Source organism: Hippoglossus hippoglossus, chromosome 1 (assembly GCF_009819705.1).
Source record: "Hippoglossus hippoglossus isolate fHipHip1 chromosome 1, fHipHip1.pri, whole genome shotgun sequence".
NCBI lineage: Eukaryota > Metazoa > Chordata > Actinopteri > Pleuronectiformes > Pleuronectidae > Hippoglossus > Hippoglossus hippoglossus.
In genome coordinates, this window is record NC_047151.1 from 16,881,261 (window position 1) to 16,908,957 (window position 27,697).

Consider the following 27,697-nt stretch of genomic DNA (forward strand, 5'->3'; position numbering starts at 1 on the left):
AAGTTTACGGTAAATGATGATGTAACAGCTAGTTTCATCACATCACGAGAAGTTTCTAGTCTGCTGTTTGAACAGCAAGTCAATATATGTTTAGGTCATAACATGACTGTGTTTTTCTTAAACAATAATCCAGTTATTAATGTTGGTATAATCATTAAGGAAAACTTAAGGTTTATAAATTATAGGTAAATCTACAATCCATCAAGGGTATAATTGTAGTTGTTAATAAGCAGTTTGAAAATGGATTTAGGTCCAGATGTTCAGCAGCTGTTTTCCAGAGGGTGAGTCCCATGGTCAGACAGTCCAATAGAAGGGTCAAAAAGGCATGACAGGACGTTTGGCAACCCAGAAATAGTTTCATTACCTCTGCCAGAACGTTGTGTTTCCACCACTTTCTGATCATTTGTTTGCATGAAAAAACTATGGGATGAGTTAACATACGTGATCTTAGGTGGAAGAGACGTGGTACGTGTATGGGTCAGGCAGGAACCCATTACACTTTGGATTTCATTCTTTAACATTGTGAGATAGGGTCTCTCAGAGAATAATTGATGGATCCTGTTGAGAAAAAAAAATCATGTTTAGGGGAATGATATATGAGTGTTTGCAATTTGGTGCAGGTAAAACAAAAAATCCAGATCTAGTGAATTTAATTGTGGCGACGAATGTAATAAGGCGAAGGTTGGGCCTTGGTGGAGGTTTATCCACTCTACTGAATGTCATTCTACTAATTGTAGTAGTTTATATCTGATCTATGATGATTTTAAAAGTAATTGAATTCAGGATTTACAACTCATAAATACTTAATAAATGGTGTCTTATTAGAGAGTGGTGACCATCTGTCTTCTGTCATTGTGTATGTTTTGCTCACTCATACATTCTGAATAACAAAAACAATAAATCCAGTTAGATTTTAAATCCTGACCCTAACCAGAGCTGGAGGAAAAGAAAACAACCTAATTGTTTTTCAAGGCGTGAGGATGAGGAAAAATCGTGAAGTTCGAAAAACCCATGAACCCATGTTCTCTGCAGCGCACCGCTGAAAAGTTCCAGGCTGGTCTCCATTTACCCGCAGCTGTGTTGTGCACGTTCTGGACACAGTCGCTGACTCTGTCCGCTGGAAGGCAGGCGGGTGACGGTGAGCTGCCTCTGAGGAGAGAAGAAGCGGGGGGGAAAGTGAAACGAAGGCTCCATAACCACATCGCAGTGCCCAGCGCTCACCGACACACACCACAGGGAGAGAGGCCCCGGCTCTATCGCTTCCAGGCAGCGGCGGCAGCAGCAGCAGCTCAGCGGCGGCGGAGGAGGCAGCTCAGCGGACACAGCCATGGCTAACATCGCGGTCCAGCGGATCAAGCGGGAGTTTAAAGAAGTTCTCAAGAGCGAGGAGGTGCGGTAACGTGTCCGTCTCTCCCCGGGTGTGTTGTACCCCCGCGCGGCTCCTTCTTTGTCGTTGTTCCAACTCCATTAAACCGTGAAGTGTCGGGAGATCGCCGCTACCTTCGCTCCGGTGCGGCAGCGGGTCAGGGCCTCAACGGCGCAACTTCAGCCTGTAGCCTGTAGCTTGTTCTCGGTGTTGTGGCCGGAGCTCTGCTGTTTTTGTCGGGTGGGTGCGTTCAGGAGACGCCGGGGATGTGGCTCGACAGGCCCGGCGTGTCCAACAAACAACATCGCTCACTTGTTATAAATAAACCTGGCTCGTGCGGACTACCCGTCATCTTATTAGCCGTGTCAGCTCGGGTTAGCAGCCGTTAGCTCGCTGAGGGTATTTTTGACATCTCATCCACAGTTAGCATTAGCTTGTGTTGTTTTGCTACAGCGTTCACCAACTTTACGAACGTGTTGGTCACGTATCAGCCGTTAGTTTCTTTATGAGGAGGTGGGGGGCGTTTAAAGGGACTGTTTAATCCGCCATGTTTGGATAATGTGGGGGTTTGTAGTTAACTTTCCACAGACCGTCTCCTCGGTTGAGCTATCTGCGTGGCTAACGCTAATAGCCTGACGCTTTCTGTGAATCCCCCCCCAACCAACGGGCGTGTTTCTGAGGAGACGATGAGTGTTGTTGTGTGTTCAGCAGCCAACATGTCTGCAGCTTCACGGTGTGTGACTTCATGGTTGACACGGGCAGAGACCCATGAGCCAACAAGCCCCACACACACACAGCAGCAGCAGGGTGTTTTCACTGTGTCCCTCTCCTCTGTCCCAACACACAGACGAGTAAAAACCAGATCAAAGTAGATCTGGTGGACGAGAACTTCACGGAGCTGCGGGGGGAGATCGCAGGTCCTCCAGACACACCGTACGAAGGTACTGACACACAGATCTGCACGAGGACAGATGTTTGCTACACTTCAACACGGCCATGGTTTGAGTTCTCAAGCTAAAACGTCATGTCTTTCGTTTTTTTCCAGGTGGCAGATATCAGCTTGAAATAAAAATCCCAGAAACTTATCCTTTTAATCCACCAAAGGTAAGTGATCCATTATTCTCCATCTGCTCCTCTGCTCAATTAAGCATTTGTATGTCTTAGCCTCAATATCACTTGTCAATCAAGCAATCAGTTTTTATTTGTATAGCCCATATTCACAAATCACAATTTGTCTCGTAGTGGTAACAAGGTTTCACATCCTCTGTCCTTAAAACAAGAGTCAGGAAAAACTACCAAAAAACCCTTTTAACAGGGGGGGGGGGGAAACGTAGAAGCCTCAGAGAGAGCCCCATGTGAGGGATCCCTCTCCCAGGACAGACAGAAGTGCAATAGGAGCTGCGTGTAACTGAGAACATGATTAGAAGAAACAGTTTGTAACATAATGGAAAAAGTGTGTCAACGTGTGCCGCCCAGTCCATGCACATGGTTATCCTGATTAGAAATGAGTTTTTTCTGGTTTTGTAAACAATGAAATGCTGTTGAACTGATTTTGAAAAACCTGAACATGTTGGCTGAAGAATGCTAGTAGAAAGCAGGATTCAGATTTCTGTATGCCATTTGTTACTCCACTTATACAGTAGTTTTTTTTTAGAGATATTGTAGTCTGCTAAAATGACACCAAATGTGTGGATCTTAAACAATATAGATTCTTCAGTTTAAGTGAATTGAAGAATTAAAATCCAACAGAGCCCTGGCAGCATAGAAATAAACTGATTTTATCCTCAAATGTTGAGGCAACTCCAAAGGTACAGAACAGATAGTGTCTGAGATCTTGAGGATTCAAAGACAAACTTTAACATAGATGATAATAAACGTGGACTAATCAGGGAGTTGTCACAGTATCTGTATTTTACTCTGCTACATTGATCTGTAGACATAATAAAGTTAGTTTAGAAGAGCTGAAACTGATTTTTGGAGGCTGATGCCAATACCAATACTGGAGAGTAAAACATTTTTGATACTGACTGATTTGTACCATTGTCCAATGACCCAAAAGTGACATTTTAAAACAACAACTATCACAGTAAAGATGGTGTAACATAAAAATAGTAAATGTATATAACCATTATACAGCCCAGCTATGATATCGATCATATTTGATTAAAATATGATCGAAACCAAGAAAATGACTCAGTCAGTATTACTGTGCTTGTAAATCCTTTTTTTTCCATGACCTCACTGTTCTTATCCATATAACCACTCATGTCTTTCTCAGGTGCGTTTCATCAGTAGGATCTGGCACCCGAATATCAGTTCTGTGACGGGAGCTATATGTCTGGACATTTTAAAAGACCAGTGGTGAGTGAGACGTGCCTGAACCCTCTGACCTATACGGTGCTGGGTGTAAAAATACAGGACACCCTCCACTTATCTGCTTCAACTTGTACCCTGTGTCACCCAGGGCAGCTGCGATGACGCTGCGAACAGTGCTGTTGTCTCTACAGGCTCTACTTGCTGCGGCGGAACCAGACGACCCACAGGATGCAGTAGTAGCCCATCAGGTGAGAGAGGTTTGGTGTTTTACTGCGGTCATACTGCCCATTATTTCTTCTTTTCAGATGGTAAATTACATTTGTAGTAAACAAGTTGAACAAGAGTACAACAAGGGAGCTTTCTGTAGAATAACATTTTTGTCAGTGTTTTTCTGTGGACAGTCACAGACATTTAAACGTGGTCTGTGCCTCTGTATCGTCACATGTTGCAGACTTGTATTTAACCAAGCTCGCTCTCTGTCTCCCTCTCTCTCTCTCTCTCTCCTCAGTATAAGCAGAACCCAGAAATGTTCAAACAGACTGCGAGACTGTGGTCTCACTTCTACGCTGGTGCTCCCGTCCCCAATCCTGAATACACCCGTAAAATAGACAAACTCTGTGCCATGGGCTTTGATAAGGTCAGAACCGACATGCGTTTTTCCTGCACTGTTATACTTTATATTGATGATGGTGGAGAATAGGAGGGATTTCGTTTGGCAGTCGAGATGAAATGATCAGTTGATTGCCACAAAATTTATCAGAAAGAGTTTTGATAAATAGTTTTTGTTTAAATTTTTAATGTTGTAATCATCTTGTTTAGTTTAAGTCTTCTGTTAGTAAACTTGAATATTTTAAGGTTATGGAACGTTGTTCAGACATAACAAAACATTTGAAGATGTTTCTTTGGGCTCCTGATCTTTTCAACATTAACTTTTTTAAAGCTTTTCTGACATTTTATAAACTAAATTATTACTGGTAGAGGGAGAAAACCCCATTTGACAGCATCTGTCACAAATGACACGGGTCACATTTGTCTTTATTCTTCTTCCCCTGTCATGCAGAATGCAGTAATAGCGGCCTTGTCCTCAAAATCCTGGGACGTGGAAACGGCGACAGAGCTGCTCCTCAGCAATTGAGATCCAGCCAGGTGTGAGGATCCCAAACAAACTCCTGTCTTTACAGCATCAGCTCCTCCCCGGCACATTCCACCATTGCCTTTTTTTTTTTTTTTGATTGCACAGACAACACCCTATTTGCCACAGCAGTACTCTGAACCTACTTTTACAGCAAGTTTGTTCACTTACAAACTCAACACCGGTAGTAACACAATCGCCAATATGCTCACCACACTGTTGCCTGTCTGATCCCATGTGTTCAGATACATTTTCAACAGACGTTTAGTCTTCCATGCCCTTTAGTCATATCAGCTCTGAAGCATCTTGAAATTTCTTTTACACAAATGTGTTTTCCATAATATTGCAAAGAGTAACTGCCTCTTTTTCGGGGTAAAAACTGAAGGAAATCCTGCATACTGCTCTCACAGTACATCAACATTTTAGTCCTTAGGCAGAAGTCACACCTTGTGTTTGATTATTCTCTCTTTTGGACTTTTAATACTGTAAAGGTCTAGCTGGATGTAAAGTCACTTGACTGGAGTGTTCTGCACGAGCAGTGTATCAGAGATGCTTCAATCATCTGCAGAGATTTGGATGTTCCCACTTTGTTCTTCTGCACAAGTAAAGAGAGATCACACCCAGACATCCTCACACATACACAGAAGAAAAAAAGTTATCTGTAAATAGACGCGTGTAAATTTGAAAATACAATGGGGATATACTTTTTTTTTTCTTACATGGCATTGTAAAACAAATTATTTTAAATATAAACTATGCCTAGTTTACAGTTATATGGAAGAGACATCTTTTTATGCTTTTGTGACCCATGAGAAATCCCTCTGTCTTGTTTCTTTAAAGATTGTTTTGAAGTGGCACAGCCAAAAATCCTGACCCTAACGGGACGGGAGGTAACAGCCAGCTCCGGCAGTAAAGGTCGTTAGGTGTCACCTTCTCTGCTACGCCACAATCCAACCTTTTTGTTGATCTTTTATCGTCCTAGCATGTTCTATGCTGCCTTTGTATTTAGTTTGGCTACTTGATGTGATGGGACTTTGGGGTTGAAATGGCAAGACTCTTTCTGATCTCCGGAAAGAGACACCTGGAACCTCTGCTCGGCGAACCGCTCAAGCACACCCGGTTTGGCGTGTGTCGTGTAGGGAAGCAAAGCCTCCTCTGGGGTATGTTGCTAGAATAAAAATCTCTCCTGCTCTGAACCGATGCATCCGACACACTACAAGAAGAAATGTGTCCGAATGTCAGTAACGATTTGAGTTTGCGATGCAGTTTGTTTTTTCAGTGCTGTCAGTTTCAACCATAGGCACACAGTAAGGGTTTTGCTCACCCTCTCAGCTGTGAGGGGAGGAGCTTTATCACTCAAACAAATCTAGGCGATATATTGAGGCAATATAGGTGTCGCCCTATATTCCCTGACATGCTTTACAACAGTCAAATCAAATAATCATGGAGGGTTGTCTTTTACTGATGTCTGAGTCGTACAAGAGGCTGGAACTCCTCTGTTCTGCACAGTATTTTCACACATTTGATTTGAGGTACAAGAACTGTAAATGAAAGCATAGTATAGAAAAGTGGGGCATTGGTGCATCCTCACACCGTTTTTTTTATTTAAAAATAAAAATCATCTTTTTGCTTGACCTCCAGCTCAGTCCCTACCAACACAGCAGCATACGACAGCAACACTTTGAGTTAATCGTGCGATCATCTCATTCGACGTCCAACGAGTTTTCAGGCCAGAAACCAAAAAAAATGCATCATGGTCAAAGGGTAGAATGCACACCATCTCCTTTTACTTGTAAATAGTCAGATCCTTGATAAAGAGCCGTCCCGTTATCACTCGAGCGCACCATCGATGGCTGGATCTATATTTTGTACGAAAAAGAAAGGACAAAAAGAGACCCCCTCTCCACCTCCCCGGTGTTCTCACTATGTACAATATTGCACGATGACTGCATAAAAAAAAAGGGGCTGTTGCATCTCAGTTTCTCCATTTGGATTGAGACTTATTTTCCTTTTTTGTTTCCTTGGAAGCAAGCATCAGCAGTATAAAAAAAAGCATGGTTATTTATTGTGACGGTGTCATGTTTCTTTGATTAAAAAAAGTGGAAAATCAAGTTTGCTTGTGTCGTGTCTGAAACGCTGCACATAAAACAACACAGTGGTGAAGACAGACGCACTACACAGTAACATCTAAAAGCATTTATTTTCTGAAAAAAAAAAAATTAAATATGATCAAGAGAATAGGCATACTTTAAACTACATAAAAAATAAGTTGTCCTCGACAACCTACAGAGGTTTCCACTCACTCTAAGCCTAAAATCAGGCTTTAACCCAACGGAAAACTGACAGAAGTACAAAATATATTTCATTGTAAAAGATGGAACAAAATCCTGAACACAAACTTGTATAGTAATATTTCTTTTATGCATTCCAAAGACTTGAGCAGTTAAAAAACAAAAAGGTAATTCAAAACCAGCTCGATTTATGACCCCTGGACCAGGGGACGAGGAGGCAACAGCATAGAACACAGTCTCTAGAAATGTCTGAAAATTCAAATTAGTCTGAGAACACACTGGAAATTAATCAAAAGGCCTTTCAATAGAATTACAGGTGGCGGGTAAGAAACCAGAGTTCCTACCTTGCCTCGTAACGCTATAACCGAGCTAAAGCACCTAAACATACCAAAGTTAGAAACCTAAACATACCAAAGTTTATAAAATTTTGGTGCCGGTACATCCGTTTATACATTAATGTTCCCATATTTTAACCATTTGCTGCAATTTTTAACTGGATATTCAAAAAATTTAAACTGGAAAGCTGCACATAGGTATTTACAAAAGAAATGATAATAATCAACTGTGTTAAGTAAATCTGGTGAGCTGGGGAAAAAAATGCAACAGAAAAGACGAGGAAGAGGTCAGAAGACATGGAGTAGGATTTTTCCCAGGGAATTTAATAAGCAACAATCATAATCAGATTAAAACGTTTGTAAAATGTCCATCCTGTTTTGTTTTTTTCTTATTTTTTTTAAAAACGGCTCCACAAAAGAAGCAAAGAGCAACAAACACAAAGGGAAGAAAATAACATGTTTTTTGAGTAACACCTACATACAGTGCACTTTAAATCAAGACTACAAGGTGTTTAAAACCTTCTAGGATGTCAGTGGTGGTGTGAGTGTAAGTGTGTGTTTGTATACTTAATGTGTGTTTTTTTACGAAAGGTCCATAATGTATCCAGGAAAGCTTTAAGAGTCAGAGGAGCATGTGCGTAGGGCTGGGAAGGTTACGAGGAAGAGTATGGCCCGTTCTCTACAGTCTTGATTTCCCCTTCACCGGTTTTCTCTTTACCTGCAAGACAAAGAAGAAGTTTGATCTCTGCATCATTTTAACATCTCTGCTACTGTCACAGGGATGGAAAAACCTGTCATTTGAATAGTTAAATCCATTTTGGTGGTAGTATTGTGCTGAGGGAATTTGAACCTCAATGAAATCCTGGTTACATCCGTGTAAACCACCAATTCAAAGTTGATTCTACATGATGTGATCCAGCACAGATGTCACATCACAGAAGGTTCTGTGTCAGATATTCTGTGACAAAACCAACTCACTGCCAGTCCGCCTGCCCTCTCTCCACTGTTGGGCTCTCCCCTGCTTGGGAACCTGGCATCTCCCTGGTTGTCTTGGTTGGACCTGGCTGCACCGCTGGTCTGTTCTTGTGTGAGGGGGCATCTCTCTATGTTCTTCCTGTCACAGGTTACACCCTCAGGGCTGGACTCAGGCTCCATCTCTGTGTCCCCCTCGCTGCCCAGGAGGTGGGCAACTGTCCCTACAGCTGCTCTCCCTGTGTCCTTTCCTGGCTCCCTCTTTCTCACTTTTTCACTCTCACTGCTCACAAATGGCCACCTACTGAGAGAAAAGGTTCCTATCTGAGGGATGCTGTTCTTTACCTATTGCTTAAAAAGACAGACTGGGGATAAACTTTGAGCAAATATTAATATCAACTTATGATGAAGCTACTGAGGTAAATTCCACCTTTGTGTCGTCCCTTCGCTCTGTCCTCAGCTCCTTCTTACCTCTGTAAGTCAATCTGTCTCTTTGTCCCTTCGTCGTTCTGCTGCTGCTGCTGTTTTGACATCTTGATATTGACGGATTCTGCAGACGGGTTGGAGTCCGCCGCTCTCTTCCTGCCTCTGCCAGCTCCACCCACTGTCGGTGCCCCTGCTTCCTTCTTTTCAGCTCCAGGAGTGGCAGCTGTTTTAGGTGGACGACCACGTCTCTTCACAGGCGACGCTTCTGTCCCAGCATCGGGGGTTGCATTTTGACTCGGCTCCTCCTGAAAGACGGGGACAAATAGCTCAGTTAAGAAAACGCCGCTGTAAACTGGAGAATGTGTGTAGTTTCAGTTGACACCTGGTGGTTGCTTATAAGCTATTACCTTCTTCCCCTCGTTGTTCTTGATCGTTGGGTTCTCATTGTTTTCCTGTACTCGGCTCTCTGATGACTCGATGGCAGCGTTGCTGTTACCACAAGACACATTAGAAAATAATCACTGTTGTAATAGTCAGTTTTCTGATTATGTGTATATGTGAGTGAATGTGTGATTACCTGTTCTTGTTGATGGTTGAGGAGCTCAGGGGAGAGGAGTTGGTGCTGGTGTTACTGGCTGTGTCTGAGACTGGGGTGGCCTTAGTGAAGATCCGCCTCCCTGGTACCGTCAGAGGTTTGTTCACAGTCGCCAACACTGGAGCTGGTTTAGGCTAAATACAGAAAGGGAAGGAGGGGTGGGCTTCAGTATACCACTCCAGTCTGCATCAATGTTCTATATGTAGCACTTAGACAGAAGTAGTACAGTTTGCAGTGGTTATGAAATCAGAAAGTTTCTTACTGACCTTCCCACTGAGCAGCATTTGTCTCATCTCTGTCAACAGATACTCTTTATCATTTTTGAAGTCCTGTGAAGAGATATATTACAACAGAACACTTGATTAGCATAAACTGCTCCACTACAAATATCAACCACAAAGTAGGGATGCACCCATTTATCTGCAGAACATCAGTATCAGCCGATTCCACCTTGTGGTGTCTTGCTGGTCAATTGGCAAATAAAACAATGTGTTGGTTATTGCTGCTGTGTATCTTTCACTAGCTGCAGATTCTGAACAAGTCCAATAGGTGGTACTGTAACCGCCCATAACAGCCACCGTCAAGTGAAAAGTTGTATGAAAGGTTGTTTCATGAATTTGCGATCATTCAAAGATTAAAGCTTGTATGACGATATAGCTAATGCAAAAAGATATCAGTTATATTTTACAACCGCTACGTCCCTGTGTGTGTGTGTGTGTGGGTTGGTGTGTTTATTGCCTTGTCTTGTAGGATGAAGAACTTGGGAGGTAAGACAGGGTCTTTTGGAGAATCCAGGTGACATGCAGTGCTCTTGTTGGCGATGACGAAGAGAGCGACATCACAGACGATATACAGCTTCTGTAACCATGGCAACACAAGAAACACTGTTAGGATGCAAACTCAGTGATTCATTGTTTGTTAAAAAATGGTCCCCCTCCATTAACATACAACTCTTTGGACAATATTTTGTTTCAAATCATGCAAACTTTTATTAAACTTAATTGTGGCAGGTTATCCCCTTTCTTTCATTTATTTATCAATGTGTGTGTGTGTACCTCATTGGCCTTTACATCCTCAGGACACTGTGCATCCTTGGTCTGTTTGATGTTCTCCACCATCTTCCTAAGAAAGGCGTGACTGTTGTTCTCGTTCTTTGTCATCAGCACTTCCAGCATGAACCACAGGCATCTAAACAGCATCAGAACACACAATAAACATGCTGTACATCACTGCTGAGATCATGTGATTATTTGAGCATTTTTAGAGTTAAAATTATAAATGTTGAAAATGTGAAACTAAATAAAAAATCAACAGCTGTATAAGACAGAAAACCAACTCACTCTTTGATGTCTTTGAGCTGATCATACTCCTGTGGTTTTGTGAAGTCTGGGTCATGAGCCAGAAGGTGGATCATATAGGGAACGACATACTCAGGAAGGAGGGAGATGAGTTTTTCTGAAAGAGAGAAGAACTCATTTTAATGTAACAGAACTTCTGAATCACATTCACACTCCTCCATGTTTCTGTTTATTGCTCAAATCTCCTGCCTGTATTTGTACTGTATGAGATCACGCAGCCCTCAATGTATCTAATAAAGCACCCAATGAACAAACCATCCATGAACTTCAATGCCACACTTCAATCATATTTTACAGATTGTTTTTGTTTGCGGTTGGAATGGTGCTAATGACACCTGACTGGACACATGGGGCCACTATAGTCTATGCAGTTCAATAAAGAAGATGTTATGTGTTCTGTAATGACAGGATGTGTAATCAAGGAGCATGTGAGGTTTCAGGAACACTGACCCTGAGCGATCGGGTTTTGTTTGATGAACTCTCTGCGGACGGAGATGTTTTTGAGGAGGCACTGTCGGGCGTGGGCGCGGCGCTCCTTCACCGGGTCCTTGGCACACAGGGCAAACACCGCCAAGTACTCGAGGGGAAGCACCAGTTTGACAAGAGCCAGGTGCAGCTTCTGAGCAAAGATCTGACGAACCTGGTAGCACTCATCCTGCACACAGAGCAAGAAACAGTGGAGTGAAACTCAATTGACACAACTCGGATAAGAGAGTAAAGAAAATGTTTACTGGCTATTGATAATGTTTCTTTCCCCATTAAAACTAGAAAACAGGATGTGAAGGTGAGACTGACATTGATTACAAGGCCGCAGAGCTGAAACTGTTCAGGTGTGATGATGTCATGGTAACACAGCTCCTGGGCTAACTTCATAATGGCTCCACCTGCGGCCAGCCTCAGGCGAGACATGTCTGATTTACTGTGAAGATGAAGGAAGAACAAAGCAAAAGTGAATAACAAAGAAAGACAGAATACATTTATAACTTGCAAAGGTGTTCCCTAAGTATTTTTTTTTTTTTTTTTTTAATGAATGAATTTGTTTTTCTAAGGAGCTGTTAGCTTCCATATGACTCTGACTCAGCACAGTGATCTTTGACCTCTGATCTACCTGATCTTCTTCTGCTCTGTGAGGTCTCCCTCGCTGACCAACATGGCCGACAGCAGACGGAGGGTGGAGTTTGCCGACTTGGATTGGTTGTTCTTCATTCCTAATAACCAACGCACCAGCAGCTTGATGGCCTGCACCTGTGGTAAGAGGAAAGAAGGAAATAATAAGAGAAACTGATCCTCCTTCGTCTTTACAGTCAATCTTCCTTTTTTTAAAATTTTTTTATACAATCACCACCACACAACACTACATCATGGATGTGCAATCATGAAGTATACAAATTACACACATTTGACTTAAACGAAATAATTAAAAGATGTTTGTTGTTTACCTTAGCTAGAACTTCAGGTGAGACTTCCTCATCAGTGGTCCACAGCTTACCATTCTTGTTTCCCACCGACTGTAGATACAAAGGCATGACAGTCACGATGTGCAATAAATGTGCAATGAATATACATGTTAATAGGTTGATCATCACATACTCTGTCATTCATGAGCAGGTCCTTCACGATGAAGTTAGCCACAATGGACTTCATTGGTGAAGCAAACTGATCTGGGGCCAGCATGGAGATGTGGCCAAGTGACACGAGGGGAGTGATGAGCTGTTCTGGGACGTCTGCGTTCAGACTACGTGACAGAGGCTGGGGGTGAGGTAAAACACATGGTCAGGACATCTGAACAAGGACAATACAAGCTGACATGATAAAACAAAAAAACATCTGTCTGGAACACAAGACGGATCCCATGCAGGTTCAGCTAGGAAATGGTCTCCTACCTCAAAAATCTGTGCCAGCTGCACTTCCTTGTTGTTAAAGATGGCATGGATACAGTGGACAGCCTGCTTGGCCTGGTGAGGTGTTCCACGTTTTGCTTTCTGATGCAGGATGGGAATCAGCGTCCTGATGGATTTAACAGATATCATAAGGATAAAGGATAAAAGCAGACTCTTTATTTAATTCAGTCAACATCTGGACTGGTACTGCCGCAAGTATCACACAGGTTGACTCTTAAATTGTTTAAAAGAAACCTTTTATAGTCTGACTAGGTAGAGATTTTAATGTAGATATACTTCTGCCTGAGAAAAATGTTAAACACAAGCACAACATATAGTCTGAATTGATTATTTGCACATGTTCACTTCATATCAATTTCTCTTTTCATAGTTCTCTTACGATTTTATCTGTTGTAACTCCGCCTCGATCTTTTGTCCAGTGTTTCTGAAAATCTGTATCGCTGCCTCTGCCACTTTGTCATCCTCCATCTTCAAACACTGTAGCAGAGACTCGTAGGTCTCTGCTGAGTGGAACGCTGTGGGGTGGGTAAATGACAGGACCTAGACGGAATGAAATAAGGTCGATATAGATTACTTTCTCACATTCATTCATCAGATTACGTATCAGGGAAATATATAATCCAGCCCTTAACCACAACAGTAGTAATTATCTTACATTAAAGCTCTTTCCCATACACAATAATTTGCAACATGAAGGTGAACTTTCCCAGACTTGAAACCTCTGTGCTTGGTCTGTGTCGTGTACCTTGAGGAGCTCCAGGCCCGAGCGGATGGCTGTGTCAGGGGTAACACCCTCCTCGTCATCATCAGCTGTGCCCTCAGTGGACTTGTTCAGCAGCTTCACCAGAGCACTGAAACAAAATACAGTTCATATTTTACCATCTTTATATTAAACTCATCAAAACCTTTGAGTTTACAGACAAAACTAAGTGCTAAACATAGTAGCAAGCAAAAAATAAAAAAATTGTTATGCTGTACAATTTAAGCATTTGTCATTTGGTACAAATTCTTCCTTTGTCATGGTGTTTTTCCACAAAGCAGAAAGGGTTAATTGTATGCCCTGACTGAGGCCTGCAGTTACACCTCACCCCCACTAGGTGTCTCAATGAATGAGAAAAGCCTGTTCGTGCTGTTACACAATGACACAGACACAATGTTCATAAAGATCACTATCACTGAGATGGGGAAACACTGCTGGTTTGCCTCTGTTTCGTGTATTGCACCAAAGTACACTCGCATATAATGGAACAAGATTTACTATGAATTTTGGGGCCTTTCAAATTTAATCAATATTACTGTCGTCTGGAGTAAGACATGTTTTCTGACCTGATGGCCTCAGAGTCGATGTGGACGGGAGCAATTCGCTCCAGCAGGAACTTGACCATCTCCAGGAAGGGGTTGGTGGGCTGTTTGGGGAACGTCAGCTTACGAGTGATCTCCCTCTGCACACAGTACAAACAGAAATACCGTTTAAAATAACATTCAAGGATTTGTGCTCATATCTGCAGACCCTTTTACACCAAGGTTTGTATTAATACATCTGAGAACTTTCACATATTACGGTTTCATATTCTGACAACTATAATTCAAACACAACAGAAAGAATGACACATCAGTTATTGTTTCTTTGCGCTGTACCGAGTTAAAGATCAACAAACTTCAACATGAGAGGGGATCTCACCAGGTTCATTATAATGGTGTAACAGCTGATTAACATGAGAATAAAAACAAAAACAAACGCTGCATGATTTGCTTTCTTATTGCAAACCAAGATCAAGTATGAATTATTTTTGAAGAAATGCAGTACTTTAAAGACACTTTTCCTGTTGTATCATGATTTAATTTCCTACAACTACCATACAAACCCATTTTCTGTGACTGCACCTTGAAAATACAGATAAATGGAACTATTTTCAGTGCGTATGGAAAGGGGTAGTGAGGTAGCAGGGAAGAAATGAGGCTCAAAATCAAACTTTAACTGTGATAAAAAGAGACAAAGACTGTCCGTCTGTCTGCCAGTCTAGGATGGATGAGTATTCAGTGTCTTCTCACCACACAGATCTCAGCCTGTTTGCAGGAGCAGGTCGGGCTGATGAGCATCTCCAGCTGCACTCTGAGCTTCTCGTCCTCACCGAGAACCTGGTTGAACCTCTTCATGAAGTCCTGAGCCTTTCCTGCATCCGGCAGGTTCTCTGGAAAGACCGAACAGAATGATAAGGATGCCGCCCACACAATTACTCTTTCAGTATGATTTGAAATTCTGTTTATCATGGTGTGTTTCCAACTTACTGGCAATACTCATCAACTTCCCAAACATGGCGTTGTTATTGGCCTCAGACTGTCAGGGGAAAGAGCGACAAGTCATTGGTTTGATGATACATTGGCCTTAAAAGACATGAAGGAGACGGACAGCTTTGTGTGCGAGCTCACCAATGGCAGCTTGTGAAGGTCCAGCAGCTCTTTGACGAGGCCTCGGAGCATGTTCTGACACTTCCACATCTCATTCAGAGCCCTGAGAGAACCGAACAAACAGAAAGAGCAGAAAGCAAGTGAGCGGTGGCAAAACAAAAGCAGTGATCAATATCTCTGTATTGTGACATTTGCTTTCATGTTGTGTGTAGAAACAGGGTTGGGCTTGCTTGCATTTAAATCCAGTTCAGATTTTGAGTTCTACTTTAAAAAATTTAAATTAAATAAACTCAAATAAACTTTTAATGGAACCAAAAATATCTAAAGGCACCACTTCAGAACCTGATCGACATAATTGTGAAGTTAGAAATATCCAAATTGTGCTTCAGAAATGAAACTATTACAGACAGATGGACATAATAATCATTATATGCCTGGGGGATAGAAACTGTGTTAATAGCAAATATGCATTAAAATAAACAGGCCAGTAGGTGTATGTGCAATCTAAAATGTGAAGAAGTGTGTTTTTGCAGGTTTACTCACTTGACAGCATTTGTGTCCAGGCAGGCGTACAGGTAGTAGAGACACTTCATCTTCTCCTCCGTGTCCAGGCTGTGAGGGACCATGTACTGGGCAAAGATCTTCTCAACTAATAACCTGTAGAAATGTTCATCAAGGGAAGGAATCAATATTATTATCACTTCAAAATGATAAACTTGGCATTTTGTGTTTCTACAGCTATAAACAAGTAAAATTTAAGACATTTTGTTTCTACTAGGAATTAAATTTAAGACCAAATTTGTGATGAAAACACAAGAGAGAAAATATTAATAAAGACATATTTAGTTCTGATAAGACTCCACTGCCTTTATTCTTCAAGTGAAATCTTCGCAGTGACCGTTGCCCTTTATTTGTAAAATTGACCTTTCAAAAACAAGTTTTATGGCCGAGATTGAATAAGATGTTTTCATCACGAATATTACTGCAACACTTAGCTTTCCTACGGACTGCTCATAGAAGAAAATGCATTACACATCAGATGCAAAGTCCCTGCTTCTCTAAAAGTTATTTCAGTCTAAATGTAGAGTATGAATGTTCTCACTTGTCATCTATGCTGTTCTGATAATATATGTGCAGCAGCTTGTCTTTAATCCAGCTGATCTTCTGAGCACACTCCTTCCCGGCCTCGTGGTGTAGACAGTATTTCTTATAAAGCTGAGCGAGGCCCATCATGGCCTCCTTACGCACGCGCCACTGTAGAGGAAGAGAGGAAAAAAAACACATCAGTCAGGACAGGAATACATTTAGATAAGGAAAATCTATTTTCTTGTTTTATGGGGGAAGGAATCTGGTGTTGAGGGAAATTGCTGCACTGATCGTACTCTCAGACAAACACATACATTGAAACTGTATGAGAATCTACATGTTAATGTGGGAGAGATGTGGTTAGGGACTCCGACATTGTATTTCAAATGTCTCCAAGGTCCATGACTGCTGATCAGCAGAATGAAGAAACTCGAGTCAACTGATCTACGGCTATCCAAAATGGCAATCATTTATTTCCTACATGGCTCTAAAAATAAAAATGATATCTGCAGCACTGATGCACCACGAGTGAGTGCACATTTGTCTCACCCTCTTGTCCAAAGTCCTTTCCCGTACAAAGCCCAACAGCTGGTCGTTGACCAAGTTGAGGTCTTTCTTTCCAGCATTGATGATTGTCACAATGACATCATGACGGATGGCTTCCTCTGGGTCATGGGAACGCACCTTTAAGAACTCTGATTGGGTAAAGAAGAGAAAGACATGTAACCACAATATTGTCTAGAGGATAATGTGAAAGTAAGGACATAATTTCAGAGAAGAAGAAAAGTGAAGAAGACACTCAGTGATTTGTACTGATTCAGGAACACAAACTCTAAGTAAGAGCACACCTGTTAGGTCTCTGGCCAGGTCTGGGTGGTTCATGAGGCAGTGACTGGCAAACTTTACACACTCTAGCCTCACTGGAACGTGGATGTCATTGAACCTGGAGTAAAAAAGCAGTTACACATACAATTCAGCTGAGTCGTGAGGAAGCAGGTTAAGGCAGAAGTGACTGATGGATGACATGCAAATTCAGTTTCTTTAAGAACTTAAGCAAATGTTTTACAAGAAAGGCCACTCCTCATTTGTGTGCTCTCTTATTGAATATGCAACATCACTTCAAGTATTAAGTTAGTCAGCTGACTATGAGAGTTCCTTCTAGTTACCTCAAATGACAAAATTTAGTATAATATCTTTTCACTCTCAGTCACAAGATATGTTGCTCATGTTTCTCATGGTTGAAATAAATCGGCTTAACTAATATCTGAGTGTGTATGTTTGTGTGCACACATGTAACTCACCGTCCTAAGAAGCACTGCCACAGTGGTCTGTTCTGTGAAGCCAGCTCCGAGTCTTTGGCCCCAAACAACTTAGCTAGCAACCGTACAACAGCCAGACGCTCCTCGCCATCATTGCTCTGCAAACACAGAACACATTTTATTTTACACAATTATTTTACAACTGATTAGATATTGCTTTCAAAAGAACGGGATGGACGGATGGCTAACCTTAAAACATATTACCTCCTGCTACGGCTGTCATTAGTGTGGAGGTTTAAAAACGATTCATATTACAAAACAAAATCAGTCAACAGTGGAAAAAATAACAAATAAACAATGGTTTTCAATGCAGACCCACCGTTTCCGTTGATGCATTGCCTAAGAAGCATCAACGGAAACTGCTGGTCTGATGTGCGGACAACCATTTTTAGGGTTGTGTGTTTGTTGTATACCTTAAGTTTGAACTCCAGCTGTGGCATGACAGAGGTAAGCAGCATTGGGTCGATGGCAAACAGCTCCTGGATGAGGTCAAAGACGTGCTCTGATAGGTCACTGACTGATGACTTGCCCATCACTAAAACCTGATTGAAGAACTATGGAAGAAAAAAATATAAACACTGTTAGAAAGAAAGCAATCTATGTTGACATAGTCTGAGGACAAGTTCAGAGAAACAACAACACAGGGTAAACCTGAGAATGAATAATTGAGACATGAGGGAAAATAAATAGACATCAGGATGCTACTCACATTTGCGATGCACGTCTCTATGGTCTGGACAGTTCGCTTCAGAAGAGTCTTGGCAAGGTCGTATGCTTGCTTGTTCAAATTCTGTTACAAGTAAAGTTAAACACTGATTAGCTCCTTCAATCTTGTACCCAAACACTCACAACAGATTCACAGAACTTCCCAGGTTTTGTTCAGTGATGAATATAGTCTCGCACAGCCAGACAATCTACACGGCACCTGTGTCAGTGCTGGAAAATTATCCGTCTGAACCTATTATCATTCTTGTTTGTTTGAATTTCTCTAAACCAATCACAATCATCTTGAGATTCAGTGTTGATGTTTCTGGCATTTCAGATGCACCTAATCTTGTTGTGGTGCAACATTTGCGTGTGGGGAGGTTGTTACTGTGATTAAAATGGCTAATTCCTAACAAAAAATGGTACAGGTATCAGATGTATGTCAACTGTAATTTTTCTGCACAGAAAAAAAAGACATTCATTCAAGTTAAGCATCATAAGAGTCCTGAGCTCAGGAGGTTTATTGATGGAAAGCAAAAATAAAAAATGAATGCTAAGAAATCTCAAACATGTTGATTTTCAGCCCAAGTCTCACAAAGTAAATTAAGAAATAATAAACAGAGGTTTAGTGCTGAAAATTGTAGTTTTATCAATAGACTTTAATCCAGAGTCGCAGTATATCAGAGACTACAAATAGCTATTTTATGTTTTTCAGCAAAAAAACAAACAACGCCAATATGACCATCACGATTACACCAAACAATGAAAAATAAGTACAAATAATTAATATTATGATAAAGTTATAAATAGATGTGTGTGTGTGTATGTGTCTCACTTTGTGTGCAGGGATGAGGTTAATAAGGATGGTATCCAGCAGCTCCTGTGTGACTCCGTCTCCCTCCATGATGATAGAACTCATCAGATCCATCATGTGCATCTGAACCTTCTGGTTGTGGCTGTTACTGTGGAGAAAGAAGGACAGAGACTGTGACAGACATTTTGCACTCGGGTGTTACCTGATGACATTAAGAAAACATTGAAACACCGAACAGTTAAGGTTAGGGTGGAACATAAGGGCCTTACTTGATGACAGTGAAGAGTGATTTAAAAAGCTGGATGAAGATCTCATTGCAGTCCTCCAGTTCAAAACATATGTTGTATGACTTCACCCATGCCAGGTTCTACAGAAAAACAAAATGTTATTCCTTCATCAGCCATCAATTCAACAGTATGTTGTCACAATCCATATTACACAAGTAGGACAGCAACTTGTACCATTTTCATTAGCAATGTGCTGATTGTATTTTGATAAATAATTTTTTGGTCTATGAAATGTCAAAAATGCCAAAGACAACTTCACAAAAATCTCAAACCATAAGGCACAAAGACAAAGAAGCAGCAAATCCGTCCGTTTAAGAAACTGGCATCTGAGAATATGTAGCATGACATTATTTTTGCTTAAAAAAAAAAAAGACAAATATTTTGGATTTATTGTTTGATTGTCAAAATAGTTGCATATTATTTGTTTCAAAAGTAGTATCCGTTCTTGAGCCCCTATTCTGTTTTCTACGGAATAAGCGTCTTACTTCCAGCAGGTAGAAGTATCTGTTGAACTGAGGGCTCTTGGTGTCTTCCAGCCCCTTCAGTTGTCTGGTGATGAAAAGGAAGATGTCCTGGAGAAAAAACGGAAAACAATTTGATGACCCCCAGGTTACATCACTGATGATATCTCTAAGTTGCATCAATAAACCAATGAGCATGAAATACATTTACTATTGATAAAGTAAAAGAAATATTGCACATAGTGGTCTATATTAATACAGCAGCAAGGACTTTATTTTCATATTTAGACAGTTGACATTTCAAAAAGCATCAGCTAAATGAAATGTAATTTCAACTGCTAAAATAAGCACATGTGTGAACCTTGGATTGGTTTTGAAATGTATTTCCTTGGGGTTAGTGCTAAGTAAGTTGATTGAGAATCTAGAAATTTGCCCAGTTTCTAACCTTGAGTTTGTCGTGGGAGGTGTAGGGGGCCTCAGGAGCATAGATCCTGAAGATGTCAGCCAGACAGCAGGCCACCAGTAGCCGTACATCTTTGTTTGGGTTCCTGAGGAAGAACTCTGAAGCGAGATGGAGTGCTAGGTTGAGATACTGTTGCTTTTCCTCTTCAGAGTCTTGATCCATGTCCATGTAGGTCTTCACCACCATCTGCGAACCAGAGCAACCAGAAAGGAGGGTGAGATGGGAAGCATTTTGATAAGAATAGTGAATCAAAGGTTTTGACAACATGAAGTTGTCCAGTGTCCTCAGTGTTTTGCCAATTGCTTGCCACAGAAGTATTAGCGTAAAGCTGTTGTGGCAGAAGGTTTGGACAGGGTCATCTCTCTTCTACTCTGTCATAGAATACTGAAATTACAAAGTAGTGATCGAGCTGGAAAATGCCACTTCAAAAAGAGGCAAACAACATTTTTTTAAACCCAGAGAGAATCTGCTTGAATGGCTGAATAACGAGAACTGCAACGGCTCATTATTTTGGGCTGCTGTAGTTGTTTTAATCAACCTCGAGGAACAGCGAGTGCCTTAGAGAAGATTGTAGTATTGTGGCCACAGTTGGAATTGCATGTCATGTGCCCCAGTCGTTTTAAAAGAAATGAATGAAAAAACAAATGATTATGTTTTGTGAGCATCATATTTGCTTTGTAAAATAACAATTAAGACACTATATCCCCCCCAAAAATAAAATAAAAAGCTCAAACATTTTTACCATGACATTACTTTAAACTAGCAATAGGCTGATGAATTGACCTGGCTGATATTTACATATTGTTGACAGGGCTCCAAAGTGCACATGCAACCAAAAATCTGTGAGGTGCGACTAAACATTTTCCTTGGTCGCACCGGAGCGGCTAACATTTAACTGGTGTCTCTGTATTTGATCAAGACGAATCGCCTCTCTCTCCTCTAATCTGCAGAGTTTACACACACAGTCCACGGGCCACCCCCACCCCCCACACACACACACACAGACAAACGGACAGTGTAGTAGAGATAAGAGAGGAGAGTTCAGCAACGTGAATGAGTATTTTTTGAATTTACACTTAAACAATAAACAACAACATTAATCACAAGTTATTAGGATCTGAACAGTCCTGAAGTTTACTTTGTTTTTGTTTGTTTAGCTTAAGAGTTTATATTATTAAGAGTATGTGTTATTTAAACTCATTGAAAAATAAGTCCAACATACACACAACACGAGACGCACACTGCCAGGACATCAGTGTTTAAGTGACTGGAACGATCCAGATTCATGAGTCAACATCATCGATTAATAATTAAACTGTCAAGAAAAGGTATAATAGGTGTATTATTGTGATGCCAAAAGGTACAGTGAAAAGTTGTGGGTGCACCTAAATGGAAAAGTCATGTGCACCAGTTCATCTGGAGCCCTGGTTGATCTACAGGGATCATTGCCAACAACAAAAACTTGCTGTGTTTATATCTTGGTCACACAGAAGAAAAATGTATTGTTTATATTGTCTTTTCATAATGCTCCCCAAAAATCAATATCCCTATCAAAACCCGTCCATCACCTGGCTGTTTTGAATCATGTAAGTGAACAAGAAGGACATAAAGACTATGGCCTCAAAAACACAGGAGCAGTAACTAACATTTTCATATGTACCCAGGGAGCAATTTTTTCTAGAATGGATGGGATGCCATCTTAGATCACTGGGTCCAGTTGTCGTACTACATCCACTGTTTATCGGGATGCGATTAGAATGTTATGGTCAAAGAAGAAACAGGGAAGAAACAGTAACAAACAGGAAGTTGGATGCAAAAACTGATATTCACTGTAGTTTAGGAAAGAGCACATTATAATCAGACCACATCAGTTATAAGTCACTTGTGACTTAAGAGCTTGTCTGTAAAGAAAAGCAGAATTTGGTTCTTTCAAGAGAAAGATGAGAACCAGGAGACTCATGATGATGCAATCACCCGCATTCACTTCCTGAATCCTGATTGGGGCCACTCAGGACACAGCTGCTAGCGGTGAATGTAAAACATTGCTAATGTTTACTGTCAGTAGTTCCCCCTGGTCATGGGTCCAAGAAAATAAATCCCCCCTGGTCTTACTTTTCACCATTGCTGTCCCTCCTTTGTAGTATTTTCTGCAACTAAGGAACTGATTGCAGATTAACAATCTACTTCCTGTTTACACTGGCACGAGCATGCCCAGTGTACAAGAATGGACATGTGATATCCATCAGGTGTTGGTATATAGAAGTAAATACTTTTGATTAGCAGCTAAAACGCTTGGCTGGACAGAGATTATTTTAGTATTAAAATGCTGTTTTTAAACTAACACGTATTAGTGTGGAAGACGCCTGAGCGAAAAAGTGAGAGTGTGTGTGTTTCAGAGTGAGAGATTGCACATTGGAGCACAGCAGTGGAGCTGGCTCAACAGCCAGGCAGCCAGCTGGGGTGGGGGATGGGCCAACAGCTCCAGCAAACTGCAGAGCACCACACTCACTCCTACACACATATACAAACACACTTCTGCTGGTCTTCACAGAAACAGTCACAACACAGCCGGTGGAGACAGCGAACACTACAGATCCGAGTGTGTGAGCCTGCTGAGCTGCAGAGTGTGCATGCATCTCTGAACCCACTGCCTTCCCCCTCAAATAAGATGTCAACCTAGGGGAGACACTTATCGGGACACAGTTTTAGCTCAGCTTGAAAATATAACTGACATGTTTTCAACTGTCTGCAAGATGTTCAGTCAAATGTTCACCACAATTTAACGATGCAATTCAGGCAAGCAGCTCTGATATCAGCTGATAAACTCAAAACCAACAACCATTTCCTCCCACACGACCAGATATCTTGAGTGAATGCTGCAGACTGTCTGAGTGCTGCACTGAGCCCTCGGGTTCAGCCTGTTTCACTACGACAATGTTATCAATGACCTACAAAAATTGATTTATCATTATTTATTATCGGAGAACAAAAGCTGCAATTTTTATGAGAATTGTACCCTGCCGCCCATCCCTGTGGTATATTTGGCTATCAGGTACATGGCGAGTTTTGACTTATGTTGACTAAGTTCCTACAGTTGTCATGAGGGGTGAATAGCATCAAATGTTGCTGAAAGCTCTGCCAAGAAAGTTTCGGTTTTGTTAGTCTGTTAATTAGCAGGATTATGCAAAAACTACGGGCAGATCTGTGGTATGGTACCGGATCTTTCCTTTTTCTTTCCATTCAATTTCAGAGCAGATCCAGGAATTTTGTCTTACTTTGCAGCATTTCCCACAAAATTAATTCAATCAATAGCAGTGGCAGGACGAGACATGCATGAACATCACTCTCACGCACATCAGATTCCAAGTACACAGGTACACAGACTTATGAGTGAAAGACAAGTTCTCATGTGTGAGAGAGAACTGCGTTACATGGCACTCGTGGGTAACAGCGCAGCTGAAATAATGAGGTCTGACTGGCTCTACATGGACAGTAACCACTTTATGGAAGATAGCAAGAGTGTGCAAGTGAGCAAGCAGCAAATAGCGCTGTTCTGATCTATACAATGCAGCAATGGAGAAAAAGACCAAGTTAGAGATATTGTATTCATTATTAAACTATGGCAGGTAAAATGAGGGTGTGGTGGGACGCCACTGTCTAGATAAGTAATTGGAAAGACTGCTTTGACATGGCGAGATGGGACATTAGCCTTAGCAGTGGGAATGCTCTATCAGAGGACCCTTCTAGTTGAAAAGTCAAATGATTCCAACCTCACATGTTACTTAAAAGGCACAGTAGGTATGGGAAATTAACTTGGAGAGAATTATCACCTCATTCTACAGTTCCCCTCTGAACTTCATTCTCTTGGTGTCAGTATTTCCAGTGAACACATCGCACACTGTCTTGCCAGCACTAAATGGACCTCCTGTATTAACATGTGGTTTTAGTGATCCGATCACAAGTGAACCGCTTCAAGTACAGGTGTAAAGGCACTCAGATCAGATAGTGATCTGATCATGCAATACCACATTCAGAGGTGGTCTGGGCCAAATGTCTCCACATTCTTGTGGAATCTGTCCTTGGGCCACATATGAAGGACCTCCTAATCAGCTGACTTCCTCTCTTTTTTCTCATTGATTTGTTTGTAACCACCACCACAATATCAGCACTGATCACCACATAATGATCGATATTTTCCTTATATTGGTAAAATCTTTCTTCACAGCTGCACGAGATTCATTCAGACTCTCCTGACTCATCACACACACACACACACACACACACACACACACACACACACACACACACACACACACACACACACACACACACACACACACACACACACACACACACACACACACACACACACACACACCGAGAAAGTGAGATCTAATCACAAGCGGTCAGAGGAGACACATTCAGGGCGCATTTTAATGCCACTTGTGATCGAATCTCTCCGGACAGAAGTTAATACCAGGTGTGTACAATGTATCCACATGCGTCACAGACCACTGTGGTCTGAAAGATCTGATCTAAAATGTGTCCTCCATTTGTCTCGGGTTCATGCACACTTATACTAAGAGTTGTCTACTTTTGGTCGGAAAACTCAGGACAAATGATAACACCAGTTAGCATCTTAACGAGAGGACACCTCTAGACTCTGCCTGCTCGGCTGTCATGTTATTCTGCTAAATGTACAGCAAACAGTGCTGAGAATATTGTAAACAATGGAGTTCATTAACAGTGCATATCTAACAACACATGCCAAAAACAATATACCTGAAATCAGCAAATATCAGCTGATGAAGTTGGCCTACTCACTTGTTTGTCAAGGGGATGCCGCAAACACTACGGAGTGTATTTTATTGAAATTAGGTGGGTGTGTCAGCCAAGGAAGAACACAGTGGCTTTGGTGCAGATTGAATTCAGGGAGCTGGACCTGGAGTTAGTTTCATGGGACATTTTTGTGAATTTTCAATAAACAAACTCTCCTATAGGTGTTCAAATTGGATTTAGATCTGGTGACTGCGTAGGTCATAATATATGATTCACATCATTCAGTGGCCCCCCCATGACCATTGGATGGGGTGATTATTATTCTGTTGACTAATTTTTTAGGTTCTACCTCTAAATATGTTACGCATCTGTATTTTGAATTTAAGATTGAACATGCGGTTAAACTGATTTTAGTCCTCTGACTACTTCAGTTCAACAGAATGTCGAATATTATCAATTCCTAGAGTGCACATGTTTTCTTCCATCTGTCCTTGTTTTTATATCATGGAGTAAAAAAAGCTCAACTGTTCAATGTTTGCTTATTTGTAATCACATTTTGGGATAGACCAATTGTTCCTGGCTTATGGGAATATGACTAAGGGCTGGAAAAGTTGGAGCCTTCGACTTCTGGAGGCTACTATCTCTTGTTTTGTATCATGTCAAGCTCATGTTTAAGGACATCAGAACACTGTGGTAGTGATAAGGTGATCATGAGTGCTGCTGTACAGACAGAGAGAAAGCAGAGGAATGGGGAAACAGGCTGCCAAAAGCCTGGGGCCTCTTATTACTTAATACCCTGTAGTTGACAAAGTTAGAGAGGTTTGGTACAGTGCCAGGGGCTGGACACTGTGAGACCAGGCTTGCAGGCTTTGAGTAGACGTGTGGTGAGACCAGGAAACCGCATCAACATACCTTCAATCGCTTGACCACCTCATCGTTGCTGATTTTATCCGTGATCTCTTTTACTCCAGGAGGGTAGGTGATCTTTCCGTCCCCCGCCGGTTTCTGCTGTTGCGGGAACTCCATGCTTGTTGATCTACAATCCACACGGTCTTCTACTGGCCTCTATGGGTCGGAAAACAAAAGTTCAACACAACCATGCTACCCGCACTTACCCAAAAACCTCGTTTTAAGCACCATTGTCATTTACCAATCACCAGTGTTTACCCACTAAAATAGTCAAAACCGCGAGTCAACATTCAACGACATCCTGATCCGGAAAACTTCCCAAACAGAAAGCCTCCATTAAACCAACACTGTACATATTATTAGCTTATATGCTAAAAATCCCCCAGCTAAACATCAGCTCCATATTTTCCGCAAATGTCTCGAATCAAACGCCGTGTGGCCCCAGAAACGAGCTCCGCTGTCATTTCGCTAACCGTCCGTGCCTCTAAACTGCTCAGTTGTTGTAAACCCACTTTGAACCCGCTGCTGTGCGTCTACTGTCACACGGGTTATCAGACAAGCTAGCTGGTTGCAGTGCAAACATTGTTGGCTAACGGCTAACATTTTGCGGGAAGGAAGTCGTGTTAGCGGCGAGCGGCTAATGCACGTTAGCCGTGCGAGCTAACCGTGCTAGCCCACTCCGCTTAGCCTAGGCCTCAAACTACTCTGGTACCCATCACATCTCCAGCTACACACAACCACAGAGGAAGTGAAGTATCTACCGATCGCTGCCTCGCGCCGCTGTGCTCGTGGTCAGCTCCCGAGCTGGTCGACCCACGCAACTACTTTGTAAAGTTTCAAAACGACGCTTATTTACTTGTTACGGTCTTTTCTCAACTTCGACGCATCGCTCCGCGCCGCCGCTAGTTCCCAGGCGGAGAAGGGCTGCTGCTGCTGCTACCGTCGCCCTGAACCCTCCTCTCACCACCAACTTGCCCCCACGGAGGCTTTTTACAACACCGCAGCAAATGCAGGAATTAGTCGGTTTCCAGACACACAAGTGCAGCCGAACCCGCCCGACACGTTCCCCCGGCGTCCCGTCGGCAGTATTTACCTCTGAAGTGGGCCGTGTTAATTCATTAGTCTGACACAGGTTGGCTTTAGTTTTCGGCACAAAGCTCTGTCCGTTCAGTCAGTGCTGTCTGAGTGAAGACCTGGTGCAGGGCGCCCCCCTCGGTCTCTTAGGAGTACTGCACCACCGCGTTCATGGCGGGAGGAACAAACAGCCCCTTCACTGTTGCCCTTCATCGTTTAGTTTCTCCAGCTCACCGAGGAATTTATTCTTAAATTATCTCCCATAGCGGCCAACTTTGCGGCCCGTGCATACAGGAACATTTTGCACAGAAGATAAGATACAAAAATATCATCCTTTATTAGTCCCACAATGGGGATAATTGCAATATTACAGCAGCAAGAGTAAAAAAAAAGAAAAGGCATCCGTAAGTAACAATAAGTAACAGGCCATACTTAAAGGTTTAGTGTGTAAAAACAAGAAAAATATGTGCGGTGTGAGAATATGTACAGTGAAAGGATTGCACATGAACCATTGTACTGCACAGACAGAGTGAATATTACACAGTTAAGAGAGTTAAACCAGAGTTAAAGTGCAGTCCATCTATACATATACAGTCCACATATAACACCAACAGCATATACAATAGAAGGACAATGCTATTCTGTTGTTCTTTTTCATGTGCAATATCACCATTCATGTGCAACATTCAACATTATGTG

General features: G+C 41.8%; 2 protein-coding genes across 9 annotated transcripts; one reads left to right on the top strand and one right to left on the bottom strand.

The window, feature by feature from the left end:
- The first annotated feature begins 977 nt into the window (after nt 1-977).
- ube2kb (ubiquitin-conjugating enzyme E2Kb (UBC1 homolog, yeast)) lies at nt 978-6,965 on the top strand. 5 transcript variants are annotated; one of them, XR_004613868.1, is made up of 8 exons: nt 978-1,390; nt 2,214-2,307; nt 2,412-2,470; nt 3,645-3,727; nt 3,831-3,930; nt 4,191-4,319; nt 4,743-5,704; nt 5,738-6,965. XR_004613868.1 is itself a non-coding variant. In XM_034585749.1 (7 exons), the coding sequence occupies exons 1-7, from the start codon at nt 1,328-1,330 to the stop codon at nt 4,815-4,817; spliced, it is 603 nt and encodes a 200-aa protein (XP_034441640.1). In that variant the 5' UTR covers nt 978-1,327; the 3' UTR covers nt 4,818-6,965. The 5 variants fall into 5 exon arrangements, 2 of the variants coding, with proteins under 2 accessions (XP_034441640.1, XP_034441628.1); XR_004613869.1 differs by lacking the exon at nt 978-1,390 and adding an exon at nt 1,427-1,606; XR_004613866.1 differs by lacking the exon at nt 978-1,390 and adding an exon at nt 2,068-2,128 and having other exon boundaries at nt 2,161-2,307.
- A 30-nt stretch (nt 6,966-6,995) lies between these two features.
- Nucleotides 6,996-27,212, bottom strand: pds5a (PDS5 cohesin associated factor A). 4 transcript variants are annotated; one of them, XM_034585702.1, is made up of 33 exons: nt 27,018-27,212; nt 25,928-26,080; nt 20,219-20,422; nt 19,798-19,884; nt 19,295-19,392; nt 19,047-19,173; nt 18,216-18,296; nt 17,920-18,060; nt 17,489-17,604; nt 17,036-17,130; nt 16,737-16,882; nt 16,204-16,355; nt 15,645-15,758; nt 15,123-15,204; nt 14,982-15,030; nt 14,745-14,884; nt 14,019-14,134; nt 13,438-13,543; nt 13,072-13,232; nt 12,675-12,798; nt 12,382-12,540; nt 12,231-12,299; nt 11,900-12,036; nt 11,587-11,710; nt 11,242-11,446; nt 10,774-10,888; nt 10,489-10,621; nt 10,172-10,291; nt 9,700-9,762; nt 9,416-9,567; nt 9,246-9,327; nt 8,884-9,143; nt 6,996-8,158 (listed from the first exon to the last, which is right to left on the bottom strand). In XM_034585702.1, exons 2-33 carry the CDS (start codon nt 26,039-26,041, stop codon nt 8,155-8,157), a joined length of 3,876 nt encoding a protein of 1,291 aa, XP_034441593.1. In that variant the 5' UTR covers nt 26,042-26,080; nt 27,018-27,212; the 3' UTR covers nt 6,996-8,154. The 4 variants fall into 4 exon arrangements, with proteins under 4 accessions (XP_034441593.1, XP_034441610.1, XP_034441602.1 ...); XM_034585719.1 differs by having other exon boundaries at nt 7,744-8,158; nt 26,781-27,054; XM_034585711.1 differs by lacking the exon at nt 27,018-27,212 and adding an exon at nt 26,686-26,992 and having other exon boundaries at nt 7,744-8,158.
- Nucleotides 27,213-27,697: the final 485 nt, after the last annotated feature.

Bases quoted from the DNA above. Each gene is read 5' to 3' on its own strand.
- ube2kb (XM_034585737.1), top strand. From the start codon at position 2,083: ATGTCTGCAGCTTCACGGTGTGTGACTTCATGGTTGACACGGGCAG. The intron at 2,471-3,644 runs GTAAGTGATCCA...TGTCTTTCTCAG, and splicing joins ATCCTTTTAATCCACCAAAG to GTGCGTTTCATCAGTAGGAT. The intron at 3,728-3,830 runs GTGAGTGAGACG...TGTGTCACCCAG, and splicing joins GACATTTTAAAAGACCAGTG to GGCAGCTGCGATGACGCTGC.
- pds5a (XM_034585693.1), bottom strand. The intron at 18,297-19,046 runs GTGAGACACATA...TACTTGTAACAG, and splicing joins ACCTCATCCCTGCACACAAA to AATTTGAACAAGCAAGCATA. The intron at 15,205-15,644 runs GTGAGTAAACCT...CGGTTCTCTCAG, and splicing joins CTGGACACAAATGCTGTCAA to GGCTCTGAATGAGATGTGGA.